The sequence below is a fragment of the Polypterus senegalus genome, chromosome 1 (genome assembly GCF_016835505.1).
Source record: "Polypterus senegalus isolate Bchr_013 chromosome 1, ASM1683550v1, whole genome shotgun sequence".
Classification (NCBI taxonomy): Eukaryota; Metazoa; Chordata; class Cladistia; order Polypteriformes; family Polypteridae; genus Polypterus; species Polypterus senegalus.
Window position 1 is genome coordinate 82,968,963 of NC_053154.1, and position 22,746 is coordinate 82,991,708.

At 35.4% G+C, this 22,746-nt stretch overlaps 1 protein-coding gene across 3 annotated transcripts in view; it reads right to left on the reverse strand.

Annotated features, from left to right (window-relative positions):
• The window catches only part of LOC120528224 (ankyrin repeat domain-containing protein 35-like), an 81,539-nt gene that overhangs the window by 50,957 nt on the left and 7,836 nt on the right, over positions 1-22,746 (reverse strand). For all 3 annotated transcript variants that reach the window (XM_039752351.1, XM_039752343.1, XM_039752334.1), the window contains exons 2-6: positions 8,174-8,304; positions 6,461-6,549; positions 5,995-6,059; positions 3,618-3,675; positions 2,293-2,363 (exon numbers count right to left, since the gene is read on the reverse strand). In XM_039752351.1, the coding sequence (XP_039608285.1) occupies positions 2,293-2,363; positions 3,618-3,675; positions 5,995-6,059; positions 6,461-6,549; positions 8,174-8,304 (414 nt within the window). The remainder of the gene's footprint in view (positions 1-2,292; positions 2,364-3,617; positions 3,676-5,994; positions 6,060-6,460; positions 6,550-8,173; positions 8,305-22,746) is intronic.

The following is a 22,746-nucleotide window of genomic DNA, read 5'->3' on the forward strand; positions in this document are numbered from 1 at the left end:
ATGAGTGTACCCTCCAATGAACTTGTGACCCAGGATGTTTCCTGCCTTGAGCTCATTGCTTCTGGGATAATTATTGTAGTATTGGGAGAGAGTAAGCATGTGCATAGCGTGCAATCAAGTGAGTAAAAACTGAACAAAAGTTATAGGTATAAAAATAGTTTTAACTGGTTTAAAGTTTAGTAAATTTAGTACAGATGGTTTAAATTATAAGCACAGAGGTAGCACAGAACTAGCATTCATGTCTTACAGCACCAGAATCTGCATGGGATTTGCATGTTCTTTTCACACATTTGTGGATTAATTTGTATCAGTGAGTTCTTAACTGCAGATGATTAGCTCTTTCAACACTGAATATTGGAAACGCATCAGTTATACTTCTCACTTGTCAAAAATATTTAGTCCTTCATGTGCTGTGATGTAAACAACATGAATCCACTGTGCCACCAGATCATCCTGCTTCAAAGTAGTATCTATAGCAAGTAACTGGATTAAAACTAAACTCATACTTAATTACTTGTTTCTGATTGTGGAAAAATAATAAACAGTATTGATCAATCTGGTGTATGTGACAAAAGCCATGCAGACCCCGTCTTGTCCATAGTGCAAATGACAAGTGCAACTTCTTGTTTCTCCTAACAAACAAAAAACCACAAGTGACCAACTGATGAACTAAAACCACAAGTGACCAATTGATGAACTTAAAGGATGTGGTAAATGCTGATCCAAGCAAAATGTTGTAAGATGTAACGGTTTGAAATTCTTGTGCAACTAAAGTCATAAGACAAAGGCTCTATAAAAGATTTGGGACACCGACCCCTCGAAGCAGATGAAGGGCAGGTGTCCTAGGACTGTGCTTCTCTGTCATCTTACCTTTGCCTGGTGTGTATTAATAAAATATTTTTTACTAACTTTAATTATATCTCTCTGTCTTCAGTCACAAGAAACGACACTATAGAAAAAGTGTCAACATGATACAGATTTTACATATTGCATATTCTTTTCTGCTTGGACATATTATCCACCACATTTAATACAGTATATAGCTATAACATCACTTCAAAGCTTGTGTGTGTGTGCTTAAACTTTCAATCACTTACAGTTACTAGACTGGAGAACATGTGTACACGATGACAACAACAGTAATTAGCAATAAAAAAAATGCATTAATTATTGCAGAATAACAATTTTTTGCAAAATTATGCAATTATTGCCAGATAACAAAATACTTTTAAGAAATAACACAATGCTTTTTTTTTCTTGAGTGATGATTTAACTAAATACAACTACATTTCAGACAAGTGATATAATTAAAATGGTCTTCAATGGTAAAATTATTAAAAATTGGTTGTTTTTATTTGATCACTCAATGCAAATGCAGAATAATCTAAGTGACCAGGGTTATCTTATTATACAGTGTGCCTACTATAAAGTATGTTAGAACAAAAAATGGATTTGCTGAAAACTGCATTAAAGGGAACAAAAATCATGCAGCATTTGAAAATCACATGAAGTTTCAGGTAATATGTCACCTAATGCTCTTTTCTGCAGCTACCTATTTTAAAAAGTTGAATAAAAGGGGTTAAGAAAATATGCTAGACAGTAAAGTAGGTAGGCTATATCTGTGGTCTGTAAAATAAAATTGGAAACTACAATTGTAATATATTTAATATTCCCTACCAGTAACTAGTAATGCAAAGTTGACTGACTCATCCTCTCATTTGCTGTTTCTTCAACAAAAACAGTATGCTCTGCTTATTAACAAAGCTGAAATTTGGCAGATTTGTAAATCTACTGCACTTGGTATCCACCAAGAAAATAGAGATACTCATTGAACTACAGTAATAATATTAGCCCTTGGTAAGGAGAAAAAAAATCATATTACCTATTACTTCTGATACATCAAGTAACTGACTGCACTATAACTGAAGCCATGATCTTAGGAAATTTCTTGGGCAATGCTGGTCACATCAGGTAATACAGTTAGTTTTTGTATTAAGAAATTTAATATTAGTAATTTGATTTCTTTCTTTTTTATAGTCAACATGATGATTAACAACAGGAAGCCTAAACCATGCATAAAAACTAATTCATAAACAGTATAAGAACCTAAGAAAATAAAGCTGTAAGAACAGTTTGAAAAAAAATCCGTCTGAAAATGATTTTGCAGCAAATACCATATGAAATAATAAATATTATGCAATTCTAAGTTTGTAAATTGTATGAAGAATATATATAGTATACACTGAATGAGTATCAGTTCATGTACCTAAAATGTAAAGCAGTTCCTCTTACCCTGTCAGGCTTATTAACAGGTGCTCCATTACTGCATAATAAAGATGATGATGGTACACATCCTGACTGAGCTAAAAGCAAGAAGCAGCCATTAAAACTCCTCACAGACATTACACAGGTCAATTTTTGTTTTACACTATAATCTAACTACATTAAACAAGAATAACAGAAAGTATGCAGTGTGCAGTTTGCAGCTGCCAACATCTGACTTTGTGTTTCCCAAGCTCTTTTTTATTCATTTGATCAAAATACACTCCTACTTAGTTTGTTTATTTCTAGATAAAAGACAGTTTGAATTATGTTCAGGAATAAAATATTCATAATTTTCCACCAAGTAACACAGTGTAACCTGTCCATTGGTTTTATACCTGGACTAAAGTAACATTAAAAACTCCAGCTCATTTCCCATTTCTATACAGTAATACAATAGAAAACACTCACACTGTCAGGGCTTGTTAAGTGTAAATAAAAGGCTGAGGTAACCTGGCAGAACAGTTGAACAGGGAAGTGGAAAGGTTTATCAGATGTCAGGGAGAAAACCAGAAATCCACGTTGGCATATGAGAGAACTTTAAATTTGTTAATGTGATCTTTCTTATATGCCAATATGAATATAATGGTTCCAGTGGATCAGTATTCAGTGGGACTTGTTATTTTATGATGTGCCGTAGTAAGGGGAATGAGAAAAAAGGTAGAAGTATAGAAATTACACTTTCAGTAAGCCCCAAAATACTAAAGGGTAGACCGCCCTGCAAAAACCGAACCATTTAACAAGCAATTGGGATCTGCTGGGAAGCCAGTGCAATACTTGGAAGAGTGGCAAGTGGCAGTAAGCTTATCCTAAAAATTATTAAGTGAGGTGCTGCTGTCCACCTCAAAACCAGGACAACCTAGAACAGAGAATGGATTACTTTTAAAAACAGAAGACATTATAAGCGTTAATGAGACCGAATGCTAACAATCAGCATTGACTTCAATGCCAGTTTCACTTATGTAATCATTGAAAAATTGTGATATGCACAAACAAAACATTTCTAAACAAATTAAAGAGTGAAATCTAAAAAAATTAGATTCAGGAAATGTGTTCATACTTTTTAAAGTCCTCTTTGGATTGTTTTGAATTGACACAATATATTTAGAAGGTCATAATAGAAGTTACACTTGAAAAAGAAGTCTAATTAAATATAATTATTTGTTGGAATGAAAATATGTAATTTCTGCCGAACTCCAGGCCAATTGTTTATAAAAAAGAAACATATTTTTGTCTACAAGGAAATAACCATCATTTTTATACTCAAAATATTAAAAAAATTAAAGAGAACGTACCAGTGTAATGCAAAGCTGTACGTCCAATGTTGTCTGTTAAATCCACTGGGATTCCATGCTGTGATACAAATACATACAATAAAGCTCAATATTGTTCAGCACTTTTTAATGAAGGAAATAACAATAGTTTAATTAATTAATTTGAAGATCTGATTTTATCTCTAAAGCAAACTTTACAACCATACAGCAAGCTATTTCTGGTCCACTTGGCTTTAAAAGTATTATTATTAATTTGTAATAACTTTTAATTTAATACACTTAGGGTAGGGTCTGTTGTGAGAGTGATGCATGTCTTACGTTAAGTATCCCGACAAATAACATATTAGTTCTTAGTTGAAAAGCACTCCAGGGACACTCTGATTCGCAATGTTATTTTTCATTTTCATTACACTCCACAAACAAAATATTAATACTTGCGACATAGTTTACTTATGTAATTCAGTTTATTTAAAGAATATTATATGATTTAATCCATTTTGTACAGCATGTTACAGTAACATATACTATAAGAAAGACTTCAGGAATTGTTAGTATGGTCTTTGAGACACAAAACACTATACACTGCTTCATGTTCGATAAAATGCATAAAGCCAAAAGAGAAATAGACCATGCATTTCACTTGAATAATTAAATAATAATGACACTTTACAATGAATTAATGCAGTACAGCTTCTTACTAGAGTACGGCAATCAGTAGATACACTAACCTGTAAACAAAGCATTGTCCAGTAGAACTTTTAGGTGCCTAATTTTACTAGTGTGGTAAAAGGCTCTTTTTCACCTATAGCCACAATAATTTATGCTGCCTTCTCCCCTCAAACCCATCTTCACATTTGTCCATTATTACAGACCAGAGTTGTTGTACTATCTCAAAGAAAGCAATCTATTGTAAATCACTAATTTCTTCTCCCAGATTGTAAAAGAATTTGTTTACTCATTATGTCCCAGAGACAATAATCACATTTCTGATTATTTTACTTTTAAGCTACTCTTAAACCAATGCAAATGCAGTATATATCATCTGAAAAATACAAGGGCAACACCTACATGTCCTTTCAGTATATTAACATGGACTAAATAACAAATACAGTGAATCTGAATTGAGCAGTTAAACAAGTAAACTACATGAGTTGCATTAACGCTGTGCCATTACAAACATAATGAACCAGCAAGTAGGGGCCTTTAGTTCACAAAAGGAAATCTTCATTAAAAATAAATAGTAATTAAAAATAAAAGCTCTCAAACACAAAGCAGTTGGTAAATGGTAAACATATTGCTAGTGTAGTGTACAGCAAATAAGAGAACTTCTTGAATGAGAGGAACACATTGCATAAAGCGCTTATTGTGTGACATAATAAAAATGCCTGTATGTCAGTGTCTCTCCAATCTCAATTCTTTTTTCACTATCAAAAAGGCATATGGAGATCAATAAGAAAATATTTACATTTTATAATGAACTAACTACCTTACATTTAGTAATAATTAAGGTAAAGACAGATAAGTTACTTGTACACAAGCTTCATGAAAATAGGAAAATGCATGTGAATTTAAAGTTATTTTCTGTAACTAGCTCATAAATATAGCAATGATCAATATACTACCAAATTATATAGGGTTGTAGTTAATGAAGTAAGAAGCCAGTCATCATAGTTACAGTTTGCTTATATCTTTACACTATAATTGATTAAGATTTAGCAGTCATTTGTTGTATAAGAATGATGGAAACCAGTGCTCAAGTCAATGTTATAATCTTGTTCCAACTATTGCCATACTTGAAATTCAATAGGACTTTTCTTTTATGCAAATATTCCATAACATGAGGTCTTAAATTTCAAAGAATGGTGAGTATCAAATGAGTGTTAAAGTACCACTATATTGGTGGTGGTTAGGTTGATTGAACCAGAAAATTAGTTAGTTGATCCAGTCATCTACAGTGGTTAGCACTGTAGTCTCTAATCTTCAGGGCCTTGGGTTTAATTTCAAGTCTGAACTGTCTATGTAAATTGTGCTTGCTCTCACCAAGTCCATGTGGCTTTTCTCTGTAGATGGTATTACCTTTCTTGTCTATAAACATGTACACATAAAGTTACTTGGGAACTATATATTAGTCCATTATGCATAGCTGAAGTGTGGACTGTGATGTACATAGAACTGGCTCTTTCCTTTTGCCAAATTTTGTCAAAAATATTCTTTAGCTTCACACAACCCTTTAATGGAAAGTAAACTAAGAAAAAATGTATATATATGAATTTACTAATTAATTTCTTGTCAGTTTTGAATATACTGTATATTTCTAATTTTTCTTATACAAATATTTGTTTAAATTGGATTTTGTACTACAGCTTAGGTATACTTTTACAAATGGTAAATAACTTACTTGAATGAGAGCTTTAATGGAATCAGGTTGCTCATATTTTGCAGCAAGATGAAGAGCACTACAGCCTGTGAAACAAATATGAGATTATTTGAAGATCACATGGTGCTCAATATTGTTATAGTTGATCAGTAATATATTTAAGAATTAGTGATGATAAACATATCTCTAGTGTAGCTGGACATGTATAACTGCATAGACTAACCATTGGTTTCTTCATATCGTTCTGAATGGCCATCTCACATTTATACTCAGTGTGCTAGATGTTTTCTTATGGACATTTCTGTTGCATAATTTCACAGGCACACTATAAATATTATGAATTCTGCACAAACAATGTATGAAATTACAATTTATCACAACTACGATGAAAATACAATTAAACCTTTATGGGTAGAAAAAAAAAATTTTGGCAAATAAAAACTAAATATCAAAGTACTTTAAATATGTGCTAGAAATATTCAGTTACCATTGTCATCTCTAGCGTAAACATCTGCTCCGTGAGTCAGCATCAGCTCTAGACACTCGGCAGCACCTCGCATTGCTGCCATGTGAAACCTGCAGAGAAGAAATGCAGAATGAAAATCTTGCCACACTAGCAAATTTGGTGCTAAACCAAATTAAGTCCAATTATGAAAATGCACTCTTATGGGTTTTGTATTAAATATGATGGAACAAGAAACGGTGTAATCTGTCAGTCATGATTAGATTTTTCAGTAACTCAGTGTCTAAATAGCATTTGATTGGTGTACTTGACTTAGAGAAATTAGTTGTAGAATTCCTACTTTTCAGTTACTGTGGATATAGAACTGAAAATATTATTAGTGAGTGCAGCAGCAGTGGTGCTGCGGTCATGAGTGGAATAAAGGGTGATGTACATGCTCTTCTGCCAAAAAAAGCTTGCTAGAAAAATTCCATACATACATTGTTACAACCACCAGTTGCCCCTGACAGTAGTTCATGCAATTCAAGAAAAGCCATGTCTTGTTCTCTTCATGGATTCTTTCACAGAAGCTACATTTGATAGCATTATGATACCCCTGTAACAAGGACCATTGTTGAAAATAAAGATGACATTTTCCCAGATACAGCAGAAGACAAAAATGCATCAGTGAATATCTGTAGAGATGCATCAGGGCTTTTGAGTCAAACAAACAGGCATAGCTATTAGAACTGGGAAAGTATCTGGCACGCAGCAATTTTTGTGCTGTGGACATGTGTAAGGCTGGTAAATGTGTAAATACCTACAGGAATATAAGGGCTAGCATCCTGAGTTACATAAATTGTATGTTACTTCACTGGTAATTGGCATTTCTACAGCATCATGTGAGTTTCTTTTCTGTCCTGAATTCTCATTCTTTTTCTTTTTTCAATGATACAGAGCAGAAAGACCAATTTAGTCACATTATCTCACAAGAAAGCAACAACTAACCCCTTAGATGTAGATAAATGTATTAAGGCATTTGCCAAGGGAACCAGAGAACTGATGCTGTCATATGATACAGACAGATTTTCCTAATTTGAATGGTAAAAAACAAACATGTTAGCAAATGTAAATAATGTGCATGAATTACGTTTTAACTATTAATTTTTCTTGGATTCCATTTGTGAATGAAATTAAAATTTAAAAGTAATATTTTGATTTAAGAAAATTGTTCTGAGAATGATTCTAGTCAAGAAGCTGATTAGAAAATAACTCTTTTTGTATAACTGCTTTTTGGTGCAAGAGATTTGCAACTTTTAATAGACAAACTTTCAATGCATTTTTTCTAAAATTATTCTTAGAATTATTGTGTTCAGCATTCAAGAAACTGATTTTTAAAATTGTTCAAATTTCTTATAGCCTAACTCTGTTTTATGGAATAGATTTTTTGTTACTAGATATTGGTTTGATTTTCATTGATTGAATAAAATTAATACATTTAGTATCATCTATGGAATTTTATGACATATCCTTAATAATCTTGCATTACTTTCGAGGCTTTGACTGGTTTTATTAGGTACACAAAGTCAACATTACTTGAGAAAAATAGCCCAACCCCGAATTTCAAATGACCAGAGTAGTGCATTCTAGTACTGCCCTTGCTTCCCAGCCTCCTTGTAACGATGCAGCAGTGCTACCACTGCATATCTGGGCCATCTTTAATCAATAAAAATTAATGAACATCAAGGTAAAACTTACGATGAACGCCCTTGCTCATCAAGTTTGGTGGGCTTTATAGTTCTCCGAGAAAGGACTGCTGAGACCTTGTTCACATCTCCTTTGTCTACTGCTTTAAGAAGCTTCTGATCATCCTTTCCCCACCTCTCTGCCTATTGGAGTAAAATTAACATGTTAAAGTATGTTTTATTAACAAGCAATATTATGCAAAGCATTTTACATAAAATAAAGTGCTTATTTGGTATTTTTCTGGTATTCCGCTTAAATCTTCAGAACATGAAAAATATGGACACACCTGTCACTCCAGCAGTTTTGGAGCCCCAAACTCATGTACAGTATCTCTTCCAGCAAGTTATTATGTTCTAAACCTTCTTATAATAAGTAAAACTTAGCAGAAGTGTGGCTAACTCCCACATCCTTTTAAATATCCATCTAAGAGTTGGCTGTGTATTCCATAGGTGTGACATTTCTAATTCTTCAGTTCACCTTTGAAATTCTAGGGAATTGAATAGTTGATAGTGATTCTTCATAACTGGAACATACAGTCTGGTCCATATTTTTCAAAATGAGGACTACCGTCCCACTCTGGCACCCTATATTTACTACCACAGCCTTCCAAACATTTAACATTATCAAACAACATTTAAGATTCAAGTTAATCAAGACACACATTCCACTACCATCACCTTTACCATTATAAAACGTCTCCTCCACCACCATTTACATAAGCCATAGAAATGGACCTCCTGAATATTTTGCTCAGTGTGACCAGGTGGCCAGTTTTAGGAAGAATCGTGGCTGTTCCAAACTTCTTCCATTTAAGAATGGTGAAGGCAATGGTGTTCTTGGAAGTCTTCAATGTTGCATGAATTTTTTGTAGCCTTCCCCAGACCTCCACCTTGACACAATCCTGTCTCTAAACTCTGAAGGCAATTCTTTTGACCTGGTTCGATTTTGACTCTTCACACATTGTCACATGTGAGACCTTATATAAACAGGTTTATGTCATTTCCTAGTTATATGCAATAAAAGTAATTGTCCAGTAGTGGGCTCCAAATAAGGTGTAGTAACATCTCAATGACAACCAATAAAATGGAATGCACCTGAGACGAGTTTCATTTGTTACAGCAAAGGTTCATAATACTTGTATCAAGGTGATATTTCAATATTCTTCAGGTGTCCTTTTCAGCATGGAAATAACCTTTAACCTTTTTTCTTTTGTAGACACACACTGCCCTACACTAACTATATTATATAAGTGTGTGTATATTGTGGCCACTAGAAGGCGCACCAGCTCCCCAAGCCTGGCACAGACAGATACCACACACAAGTCTCTGCAACACACGTTTTTTATTCTGATGTGGGAAACGTTTCCCAAGTTTCCTACCTGCACAGCACAGTACAAATAAACAACCCAACACAGCACTTTGTTTCTTTCATTCTTTCCTTTTCTCTCTCCTTCCACCTCCATTCCTCTGGCCAGCTTCATCCCTCTTCCTCCCAACTCTGGCACCCCGAATGAAGGCAGGCAGCTACTTTTATGCTGCAATTGGTAGTACTACATGTGGAAGCCCAACAAAGTAGGGCTTTGCAAGTCCCCCTGGTAACCCCCACAGAACTCAACAGGTCTGTGTTAAACTCCAACTCCCATGGAGCCATATGGGAATCTGAGGCACTGCTACAACCCAGGGGGACTGCCATTTAGCACTCCAAGGGAAGTAGTGCCCTGTGCACATCTGCTCCCCCAGTCCTTCCTTTATGACAGCATCCCGAATGGGAAAGGGCCCCGGCTGTCCGTCATATACAGTACACACTTATCTACTGTTTCATCAAACATAATACAACCCCAATTCCAATGAAGTTGGGATGTTGTGTAAAACGTAAATAAAAACAGAATACAATGATTTGCAAATCCTTTTCAACCTATATTCAATTGAATACACAACGAAGACAAGATATCTAATGTTCAAACTGATAAACTTTATTGTTGTTTTGCAAATCTTCACTCATTTTGAATCTGATGCCTGCAACACGTTCCAAAAAAGCTGGGACAGGGGCATGTTTACCACTGTGTTATATCACCTTTACGACTAATTTCACTAATTTTCGTCCTGTTTCTAATCTACCCTTCATTTCCAAAGTCCTTGAAAAAATGGTGGCTATTCAACTTCATTCTCATTTATCTCAAAATAATCTGTATGAACAGTTCCTGTCTGGTTTTCGCCCCCTCCACAGTACAGAAATGGCACTTATAAAAATTACTAATGACCTCCTTATGGCAGCTGATTCTTGTTTAATTAATATTCTCATCCTCCTTGATCTGAGTGCAGCCTTTGACACTATTTGTCACACTACTCTTCTCAATAGATTATCTTTGATTGGCATTGCCAACACTCCACTAGATTGGTTCAGATCCTACCTCTCAGGCCACACTCCGTTTGTTCAGCTTAAAACTTTCACATCCCAACCCACCGCTGTTACTTCAGGTGTGCCCCAGGGATCTTCCCGTTGGTAATATCTTTCATAAATATAACATTAGCTTCCACCGTTATGCTGATGACACCCAGCTCTATCTCACTAGCAGACCTACTGCTTCCTTTTCACCCTCCTCACTTACTGATTGCATAGCAGAAATCAAATCCTGGTTTTCTTCAAATTTTCTTAAATTAAATCGTGACAAAACTGAGCTTCTCCTCATTGATACAAAATCAACATTATCCAAAACTGATCACTTTTCATTTGTTATTGATAATTCCTCTGTTCCCCACAGGTTAAGAGTCTGATAGTACTATGATAGTACTTTATCTTTTCAGTCCCACATCAATAACATCTCCCGGTCTGCATATTTCCACTTGCGTAACATTAATCGTATTCGCCCCTCCCTCACTCCCCACACCACTGCTATCCTTGTTCATAGCCTTGTCACTTCTCGTCTGGATTATTGCAATTCCCTTTTCTTTGGTCGTTGTCGCAAATCTCTTTATAAGCTTCATCTGGTCAGTAATTCAGCTGCCCACATCATTACTAGAACTCCCTCTATTCACCATATCACTCCCGTTTTGCAGCAGCTTCATTGGCTTCCAGTTCAGTTCCGAATTCAATTAAAAATTTTCCTACTAACTTTTAAGGCTGTCCACAACCTTGCCCCTCCATATCTGTCTGACCTCCTCCATGTTGCCATTCCCTCCCATACCCTTAGATCCTCTTCCTCTATCCATTTTCACTTTTCAAATCTATACTTAAAACTCATTTGTTTAAGACTGCTTTTTCTCTTTGATTACAATTGCTCTGTCTGATTTTAACTTTTGTATTTTGCTTTTGTTTATAATCTGTGTTTTGTCTATTGTTCGGTGTCCTTGAGTGTTTAGAAAGGCGCCTACAAACAAATAAAATGTATTATTATTATTATTATTATTATTATTATTAGTATGTATGTATATACACTCGCTGAGATGTCAGGAAAAAAATGGGTATATCCTTTGGAAAAAATACATCCATGTTAGGAAGCGGTGTAAAATCTACATATTCAGTTCCCAAGCACTTATCTGAAGTTATGAGGCAGCCACCATGCTTGTTATATTTTATACAGTGATTGTTAAAACACAAAGTAAGGATTCTCATAAACCATTTAAATTGGCCTACCATTTGTGTGCCTAGTTGTCATAACAGCATAATGAGGAATTAAACTATTAGATATTTTGAACTTTTTTTTCATTTAATACTGTTGTCTAACTGGGAATAATTTTACATGCAGTAATGACACCAAAATAAATTCCATACCATGTGACCAAAATAATACAAAGAGGCTCATATATTTTCAGTATAAATATTCTAGAAGTCCGCAGATAAGACCTTAATTTTAACAGTATCTATCCATCCATCCATCCAAGTTCTGATCCAACTTACAGTATTTTATTATAGAGTTGCAGAAAGCTAGACTGTATAGTAACAACATTAGCTGTCTGAAAGGGACCATCACAGGGTACACTCATGCACACACTCTTGCAATAACATATACTTTAAAGATTATATTATTGACATTTTTAAAAATTAAAATTCAAATATATATGAAACTGACACCAACCTTTTTCTAAATGTGTTAGAAAAATTTGAGATTTGCAAACTCATGCTCAATGAAGACATAAGAGAAGAAGCAATCCACTGGAAAAACAAGTTATCATACCCTGTATGTCTTTCATTGAATTGCCAAAGTAAGGATGTCATCTCTCTATTATAAAAGAAAATCTTGAGACAGAACGAGACTGTTGCCAAGAGATTTTTTCAAGTTGGTAGAGGGGGTTCCGCCCTCCTCTCGACCATTTTCAGTTAATGGTCCACGGCCACAGTCCCCTCACGTCTCATTTGTGTGAATGGTTTTGTCAGACACAGTTCTTGTGCTCTCAGCTCTTATAAATTTTTATGTTTTCATCACTTTACGTTCCCAATAAAAGAAGACTTATTATGTCCAAATCTTATTGAAAAATATCATCCCGAAGGGTTATCAATAGAAGAAATGAGTACATGGGCAATCCTACCACAGAGAAATGATGAAGTCAAACACATTAACGTGAAAATTGTCGATTGTTTACAGGGCAGATTGATTAATTGCGTATCAATAGACTATGCTGAAAAAGTTGGAGGTGATGGTGTGGAAGATGAAAACATCAACTCACAATATCCTGTAGAATATCTACAACCATTAACACCATCCAGTCTTCCGCTGGCTGAATTACTGTTGAAAGAAGGATGTATCATAATGTTATTACGTAATTTATGTATGAGTGATGGGCTATGCAATTGGACAAGATTAATTGTACTGAAAATTGGTCGAACAATTCTAACATTAAAAATTATAACAGGCAACAAGAAAGGTAATGTAGTACATATTCCACAGATAACATTAGACAATCAAAGGAGATCTTGATATGCCAATCGTATTAAAATGTTTACAGTTTCCCGTTACAATAGCTTTTGCTATGACAATTAACAAATCACAGAGACAAACATTAGAAAAAGTCAGTTTATTTATTAGAGAGAAAGAAATGATATTTACTCACAGGCAACATAATTTTCTTTCAATTTATTACGTTTTACTATTTTTTACTATGGCTAATTATTTTCTGTAATATAAAATAGTTAGTTCTATTATGCATATGTAACAATTCTCAGGAAAATAACAATCTGTTTAAATTGTACATCAGCTTCTCCATACACAAGCAGCAGAGTCGCAAAGTGGCTAGTGTATAGCACCTATCCGGGGGTTGGCAAGCGAAGCGAGAAGGGGGCAGAGCCCCCTAGTATAAATAAATATTAAACATTCACGCAATCTTGATGCCATTGCCTATTAAAAATGCACTAAGTCTTGATGTTTTTTCATATCAAGTTTTTGATCATGTTTTTATTTATTTTGTTCTTAAATCATTATTCATGTTTTAGACTACTTTCCTTATTTCTTGATTAAGATTTGTCCTTTCACTTGCAAAGACCATCCAGCTTGGTTTGTTATAAAATCCTGTGTGTTTGTTCAGTAACAGAAAGCTTTGGAATGACTAAACATTTAGCTAGTCTTTTTTTAGCAATTTTGTTTACAACATCCTCAAAGATGTGTATGTTAGATTAACATGTGACTGTGTGAGTCTTTGCACAAATGGGCCCTTTGATCAATTAGCATCCCATCCAGTTTGTTTCTGATGCTGTTCAGGATAGACTCTGGCCTAGTGTAACTGTTAATTGGATAGGTGAGATACTGTTATGTTATTTTGTGTTACTGAAAGAAAATGCATGTTAATATTTGGCACAAATCTCTCTATTTTTAAAAAAAATCCTGGGACGAGATAAGACTTTTTAGCCTGAGATGATTCAAGACTTTTTCAGAGAGATAATTTCAAGTCCCACGAGATGAGACTTTGTGCCAAGAAATTTAACCACTCCCAGGGCCGGAAATAAAAGACAAAAAATAGATGACAAAGTAGAACTTCATAAAGAGGTTCAAAAATGTTGTTGCAATACACATGCAGAGCAGGTTAGAGATAATGAAAATACTAAAATTCGAAGGTCTCAAAAAAATGATAGTAAAGACCGCATTAGTGCAAACAATTGGAAATTATTACTCGGTGAAATAACGGAACAGTGAAAAGAGATCGAATATATGGACATAGGTGATATGATAGAAGTATGTAGATATCGTTTGGCTTTATAGTTTAAGTCGGAGACTTGTAGATCGTCTAATTTGTGTTGCCATCAGGGAAAATTGGTGTTTCTTCCCAATGAAGAGGCGTATCCGTGAGAAATAAAAGATTTGTTATTTGGTAAAAGTGAAATACACAAACACTACAGGCAAAATATACGAATCTACAACAATCTGTTCGCGTTTGCATCATTCAGTGCTCAAAACGCAGATTTGCAGGATTCAGAGCCATACTCTATGAAAATCCACATACATGAGTGGCAGAGACGCGAGGCTGGGAGGTTGGCGAGCAAAGCCCCCTACTATGAAGATATTCAAATCGCTTTAATTAATACAGCGACATAAACGTCTGAATGCCTCCTACATTTCCACCACTGAAATATGAAAAGTGAACAGTGAGGAAAGAAAAGTACATGACGTTTAGTGTTTGTTTTGTGGATCAAGGTTTAGCCCAGTTTAATAATGTCAAGATAAAATTTGAGGGCTCTGTCAAGAGAGATTCAGATCTATTGCAAGGTCTGGAAAAATCTCAAAGTAGTCTGTTTCTTAGCTGGAATATAAATGATGTTACTCATTCATTCTTTTAAAAGTAAGCCAGTCACATTTGTGATGACCACAGACCTTCCTTGACTAGCAGCCCCTTTCAAAGTTCATTTTACACACCAAGGCACACTTTAGGGTTCAGCAGTATAATTTGCTGATTTTTGTAGCGCTCACACAAAATCTGCATCAGTGTCTACATCTTGCCTCTTAATTAAAGATGTCCATTCTAAATAACTGTTATTAAAGCATACTGTAAACATAGTTTTAGAACCATGGAAGAAACAACAATAAATTAAGGCAGTCCAGACATGACCTCAGCTTTACCTGCACAACACTGTCATTATCACACCAGGTGTAAATATGTAAATGCACAGACTCCAGTTTATAGGGCCACTTGTTCGTTTCATTAGATTAAGAGCATGAAGGGAAACTATATGACTGTGAACTTAAATCACTTAGCTTCTTGTTCAGTACTATGCTGTATACTGTAACACTGAGTGATCTACTAAATCTGCTTGTTTTCCAATCATAACAAATAGAAATGTAACCATTGTTCTATGGTTGTGTACATACAACCTGTTATTGGGATATTGTTTATTGCAGAAAGTTATTGACTGAAATATAGCAGATATGCTCAGGTTCCAAACAGGTGAGAATGGAAGAACCAAGTTGAGGAAATAAGTGGCCGCTCTGCACTTAGCCCTTCCTTTACATGCCAGTTTACAATAGCCTGTCCTACCTTGTGTCAGTTCTGTTGCTATGCAGCAGCATCCCTCAAGCTCTGATAGTATATCTGTGTGGCAGCAACTATTTAGAGCTTCTGTGTGATTTTGGGTTTTTTTTGGGTCTGTCTTGAGTTTTTTGTATTTTAAATTGTGTCTTGCATTCTAATTCTTTCTCAAATCTAAAGGTTATATTTTTGGATTCTGGCTGTATCTTTGTACCATTGAATTTTGTTTTTGTTATTCACTGCCTGCTCGTGCATGATCTTCTGTGCTTTGTGACGACTGTTTTGAGATTATGGATTTGTTAATTAAAATAAATAAAGTCAGTTCCCTTTTAGTCATACCAGTTTCCATATCATATTTGCACAGTAACCAGAGTTTTTGCTGCCTGATGTACTTTACAGAGAAACATGGCATATTGCAGTCCTTCATCTCAGGCTTTAAGGTAGTGGTGTTGTGCTGAGAATTCTCTTGTGGCTGTGGAGACATCAGGGCACTGTGCATCTGATAAAAAGCTGGTTGTCATTAATTGACTCCATCACCCTGAAATTGATTTGTGGGATGGAGTAATGTTTGTATTGATCAGCTGCCTTGGCACAAGACACAGAGATTCAGCTTTTCTGTAATCTTAAATGTTTCATGCTTCTAGATTAATGATTGATCATAATCACAGGGGTATCAGTGTGGTCAGGAATGTCACGCCTAAATGGGATAAATTACCTATATTTACATGAAAGCCAGTATAAACTATGAAGGAGGTGTAACTTTTGTAGTCACCTTTACTTGTTTTGAAAGATCTTACACTTCTGCGGTTTGAGTGTTATGATGTGTTACTGTAGTAAATAAACTAGAATAATATTAAACATATCAATACATGAAAATCTTTTTTTTTTCTTTTTTTTTCAAAAAACAGCTTCAATATGGGCAAGATGTGGCACTACCAATGATTTTCCCCTGGGAGAATCTTGAATCCAAAGCACCCCAAGTTCCTTTTAGACTCATGATGTGCATGACATAAAAATAGCTAAGGACGATCTTCTCTTCCAAAGGATAATTGAATGTAATTTGTTTTGCCTATCGATGTTGTAGGCAGTACCTTTGAGCCTATAATGGCAGGTGGGCCAGGGTAGGTAGTAAAACACAGCATATTTTAAACTGCTGCTCTACCTCACATTACTTGTGCTGGCAGGAGTAACCTGATATTATAATTTTCTTAGTAAAAAGACAGCTTAACAAGTTGTAGACTGGAGCTGCTCAACAGCTTAATTGTTGTCAGGTCATTTGTAACCAGAACAGAGGAAAAGTATTTTGTTACATTCAATTCAAGTTATTCTTCCACAGGTCTCTTTTTAGAATGTCTGAAGAGTAAAATAACATATTTACTGATATTTAATAACAAAAAAATATAAAAAATGCATTTTTGCATACATACAGTACATCCACAAATCAATCAGTCAGTCAGTCATTTTCTAACCTGCTTTGTCCTGAACAGGGTCATGCGGGGTTCTGGAACCTATCCCAGTTAGCACAGGGTTCAAAGCTGGAACAAACCCAGGACAGGGCACCAGTCCATCACAGAGTGAACACACACACACACACACACACCAGCCACACACTAGGGCCAATTTAGTTTCGCCAATCCACCTAACATGCATGTCTTTGGATTGTGGGAGTAAACCGGAGCACCCAGAGGAAACCCATGCAGAGAACATGCAAACTCCAAGCAGGGAGGACCTATGACATGAAACCTACTGCCAGGCAGCAGTGCTACCACTGCGCCACCATGCTGCCCTACAGCCACATGTAAATTTAAAATATCAGTGTAGAACTCTACTCCTGAACAATATATAGGCACATATAATGAAAAGAATATTTTGCAATGATTTAAAATAGAGATGCCCTGTTCAGTAATTAATTTTGGCTGTGTTTGTGGCTAATTACTACATGCAGATTGGTGCTGATTCGTTACATTTTCATCAATAGTGCTCATTTAAATCTGTAATCAATAGACATCAAATAACTAAGTAAGCAGTAACTGTTTTAATGCGTTACCATTCTGGCTGTGTAATTACCCAATAAGACATTATAAGTCCCAATAATACAAGCCTAATAAATCAATCAATATTCCAAATATTTAATGAATATTCAGCATTAATTTGATTTAACAATGTTTTTTTTTTATATGTAGTCTATGTGTTTTTTTCAAAGCAAGTTTTGTGAAGCTTGTGATGATCTCCTCCTGAAGGGAATTTAACATATGATTTCCAAACATGTGTAGTACATTGATGCAGTGGTTAGCACTGCTCTCTCATGGCTCCTGAATTTGAATCCTATACTTAGGTACTGTATGTAGGATTTGTATGTTCTTTTTTTTGTCTGTCTGTGTTTTCCTCCAAGTTCTCTGGTTTTCCATTTGCTACCCATATATTATGCTATATTACAGTGGTTCCCAAAATAGTCCTGGGGACCCATTGTGTCTGCAGGTTTTTGTTCCAACCAGCTTCTGCTTTTAATTGGACTCCTAGCCTAATTAAATGAGGTACAGTATATGTTATATGTTTTGGATACAATGTCGAAATTACAAAACTAAAGTTGCTACAATTTTATTAAAATATACTTAGCAGTTAAGTGTCATTTTTAACATTATAAAAATGTTTTAATTCTGATTTCCTTTTGAGAAACTCCTGTTTTGCCATAAGAGTATGGTTGGGATCATTATCTTGTTGTAGGATGAAGTGTCGCCCAATGAGTTTGGAGGCATTTACTGGAACCTTAGCAGATAAGATGTTTCTATACACCTCACAGTTCATTGTGCCACTGCTGTCAGTAGTTACATATGTATGCTAGTACCTGTGGCAGCCATACATGCCCAAGCCATATCACCCCTAGCACAATGTTTAAAAGATGTGGTGGTATACTTTGGATATTGGGTTGTTCCTTTTCATCTCCAGACTTTGCTTGTGTCATCACTCTGATGCAGGTTCATCTTTGTCTTGTCTGTCTCAAAGATCTTTTTCCAGAATTCTGCAGTCCTTTTTAAGTACTTTTTCGCAAACTATAATCTGACCATCCTGTTTTTGTGGCTAACTAGTGGTTTGCATATTGCACTGTGGCCTATTTCTGTTCATGAAGTTTTCTGTTAATAGTAGTCTCTGACACATTCACATCTGCCTCCTGAAGACCTCCTGTCTCTGATCCATCAGACAGGTGTTTGGGGTTTTTTCTTTACTATAGTGGGGATTCTTCTGTCATTAGAGTGGAGATCTTCCTTGGCATACTAGTCTCTTTGAGATTGTTCATCTCACCAGTGTGTCCTTTCTTCTTAATGATATTCCAGACAGTTGATTTAGGTCAAGCTAAGGTTTTACTAAAGTCTCTGATGGATTTGTTTTTGTTTTCCGGCCTTATAATGGCTTCATTGACTTTCATTGGCACAGAGCTTGTCCTCCCGTTGAAGAATTGAAATGACAGACTCCAGTAGGAGCAAGCCTAAGTATTTTATGCCACACTTAATGAAGCAATCACAAACACCTGTGTTGCCAATTGTCCCAAACATTGTGGAGCCTTGAAATGAGGAATCTTGTACAAAACGTGTTGCAATTTCTACATGTTATGGCTGAAATGTGTGCGCTGCACCCTTAAATGAAAGTGTACAATGTGACCTTTAATCACATCTGAAGCAGAGAGGTAAATCAAGGAAAAATGTATTTTGTCCCAAACTTTATGAAGGTCACTGTATATGGCCATTTATCAATATATGTATGTGCATAGAGGGCAGATATCAAAATCCTGCTCACCATTATTAAAATTTTGTGTTTTATTGTTAAAGACTGAAACCAAAACAAATAATTTCATGGATCTTTAAAACTTTAACAAGATCTCTGCCACCAACAATATTAGAGTGAAAAACATGGATAGTTTTTATGAAAAAAATATTAGGGGGACATCAGGTAGGCAGAGTCATTTTCCAGAAGTTTTAAAGTGTGTGGTTTGTCCCTTCAGGTCCAAATCTTCCCAGACAATTAAAATGGCACAGCCACAAACACTTACAAGACCACCAATAAAGAGTCCCCTAATGAAAAGAAGTTAATCCAAAAACCCCGGAGGTAAATGAAGCTCTGACCATAAGAGAGAGAAATACAGCTGGGAGTGTTCACACTGTGACTTGGCATTTAATATCCTTGTGTTTGAAGGGAGGACTGGGCAGTTAACCCAATCTTTTTGTTCGTTTAGGACCATACTTTAAATGGTGTACAAGAAATACTGAAACATTACATCAGATAAACTGACATTTTATACCAGAAAGCCTTGTGTGAAATATATATGAGGTCATTTATTTTGCTCAGTCAGAGTTTTAGCTACACTTTGAGCAGGATCTATCTGTGTTCATTGCCAGCCAGTTTTAATTTTAAGTTCATTTTAAAAAGGCTCCTTAAACATTAAACTGGTCTTCATCTATATACCGTTCTGAAGTGGTGCAGCAATTTACTAGGGAATTCACGATAATCTACCATAAAAAAGCAGGTCAAGAGCAACACTACAGAAATCTGGGAATAAAACCATTTCTGTGCGAGCATTTAGTCACAGTAGAATGAAGGATAGATTACTTTTTTCATTCTAGGCTACATTTTTTCTTCTGAGTAAAGCCAAACCTAAAATAATTACAGAAAAATTCAGAATAAATGTTAACCATCCAGATGGTTAGCTTGCAAAACAAATACATCATTGAGTGTAAACTAAATTAGCAATATGTGGATTACACTTTTTAACAAGAGAAACACTAATTCCCATGAAGTGAGGCCTATTTTTTCACACTCTCTTGGCACATATTTGTGTGACTACTGCTATAAATTAAGCAGATTGTTTTTATCAACCTTCCATCCACTTTCTGGAACCATTTTGGACGAGAAACTAATCTATTGCAGAGTACATCCATGCTGACTCATCACAAGAAAATTCAGAGTGGTCAGTGAGTTCCTTACTTGTATTTCTGTTGGATATGGAAAAAATGTACCTAGAGGAAAAAACACAAAGGCTGGAAGAAAACATGCAGCGGCTTCAAAAAGAGTAACATGTCCAAGATTTAGTTTAAACTGAGCGCTCTGGTGCTATTCGGCAGCAGTGCTAACTGTTACACTGTTTTGAATCACTCAGCCAATAAATATGTATTTTTATATAGTATTTTCAGAATGAAAAGTAACATTTATTTCTCTACACAAGGAAAGACTTTTTCGAGACTTTACACAACAGATTTGTAAAGAAGCCCTAACTTTTAGTCATAATCTCCTCTAATTTACATTATCATCACAAGTTGTCCACAGAGGATTCCAGATCCCTTGCACTTCATACCATCCTAGCACATCTGAATAATAAAAACTGCTGTGTCAGAGTCCTTCTTATAGATTAGAGCTCAGCATTTAACACTGTTGTTTTGTTAAAGGTCACCACCAAACTCCTCAGTTTAGGACTTAGTGCTATTTTCCGCTATTGGATTTGGACTTCCCAACTAACAGACCACGGCATGTGCACAGATGCATCACATCCTCTAGCTGACACTCAGTACCAGGCACTGCACAGTGTAGTGTGCTGAGCCTCCTTCTGTATGCCTTGTTCACTTCTGACTGTGTGGCCAGACATAGTTTTAACTCCATCAATACATTTACTCATGACCCCACCATCACAGGCCTGATCACGTAACAATGATGAGAAGGCATTCAAAAAAGTGGGCTACCTGCTGACTACCTGCTTTATATCAGACATAATGCTGTTAAAAGGGTGAGCAGCTTTACATTTTTGGAGTTACTATCACTGATGAACTAAAGTGAACACAACCCTCATTTCTTTTTAAAAAGGCTCACCATCAGCTTTCTCACTTAGATTTCTTAGAATATAGCTCACATTTCTTCATCTGTTTTTATGAACTTCTATAGATGCATGGTGCATTCCATACTCACTGGTTGTATGACATCCTTGTACAGCACCTGCTCTAAAGAGGACGGTGAAGGCGGCACAGAAAATTTACCAGCGCTCAACTGTCTTCTTTTCAGAACATGTACAAAACTCACTGCCTAAGAAAGGCAAACTCTATTATTATAGACTTCAATCATACTTCACAAACATGCATATTGCTTGTCAGTGTCTGATGAAATGGCTATGATCACCACACCTTGGTTATGGTTATGAAGAAAATTAATGTCCACACCCTTTGACCTAACTGAGGGCTAATTGAGAAAGAGAAGTCTGATAATGTGAAATTGATAAAGACAGCTGTTTCCTTGAATTCCTGAGTATTTTACCTCAACAGCAATGAAAGCATGTGGCTTAGTAAATAGATTCACTCTAAGTAGTCAGTAGTTGCTGATTCCTTCCTATATATTTAGAGAGTATAAATATTTATATTTTTTTCATATTTTAAATATTAATGTTTTTATATATTTATATTTATTCCTGTATTTTTAGTAATATATTATTTAGGAGGAGGTCTGACTGGATATACTGCAGGTGCACTAGACTTACATTCCTCTTCTTTTAAATCACACCATTTACAGATCATGTCCACTTCTCCCTGCCTTTGTTGTTCCTTCAGTCGTGTGGCTGGCTTAATTTCTGCCAGGTTTGGAATAGCACAGTGATCTACACTGATGAAAACATCCAGCTGCTTTTGGATTCCATGAGCAGGCAGACCCCAAAACTGTCTAACTGTTTACTGTGAAACTGCCTCATGTAAATTTACGTGTCAGAAACCTCCTTGCTGAATGACTAATGAATAATGGAAAGTTTCTTTCATTACTGCATATAGAGATTTATTTTTTGATGATGTTGAGAAATTTTTTAATACTGTTATGTTTTATGTTTTACCTTACTTCACCATGGATAAAAGCAAATAAAAATTCAAATTCTTGTGACATACATCAAATAAATAAACTAAATAATTTCAAAATAAGCACAAACTATAGACTTGTCGGCTCAGAATGGAGCTTCACATGATTACCATTAGTCTCACAAAAAATCCATGTGGTTTGGCAAAACATAAAGTTATGTGCCATAGTATTAGGATTACATAGGTGCCAAATTATGTTCTGCTACCACAGCTATGCTACTACATTCACATTTGTCTGCAGTGAATGTGAAGCAGACTG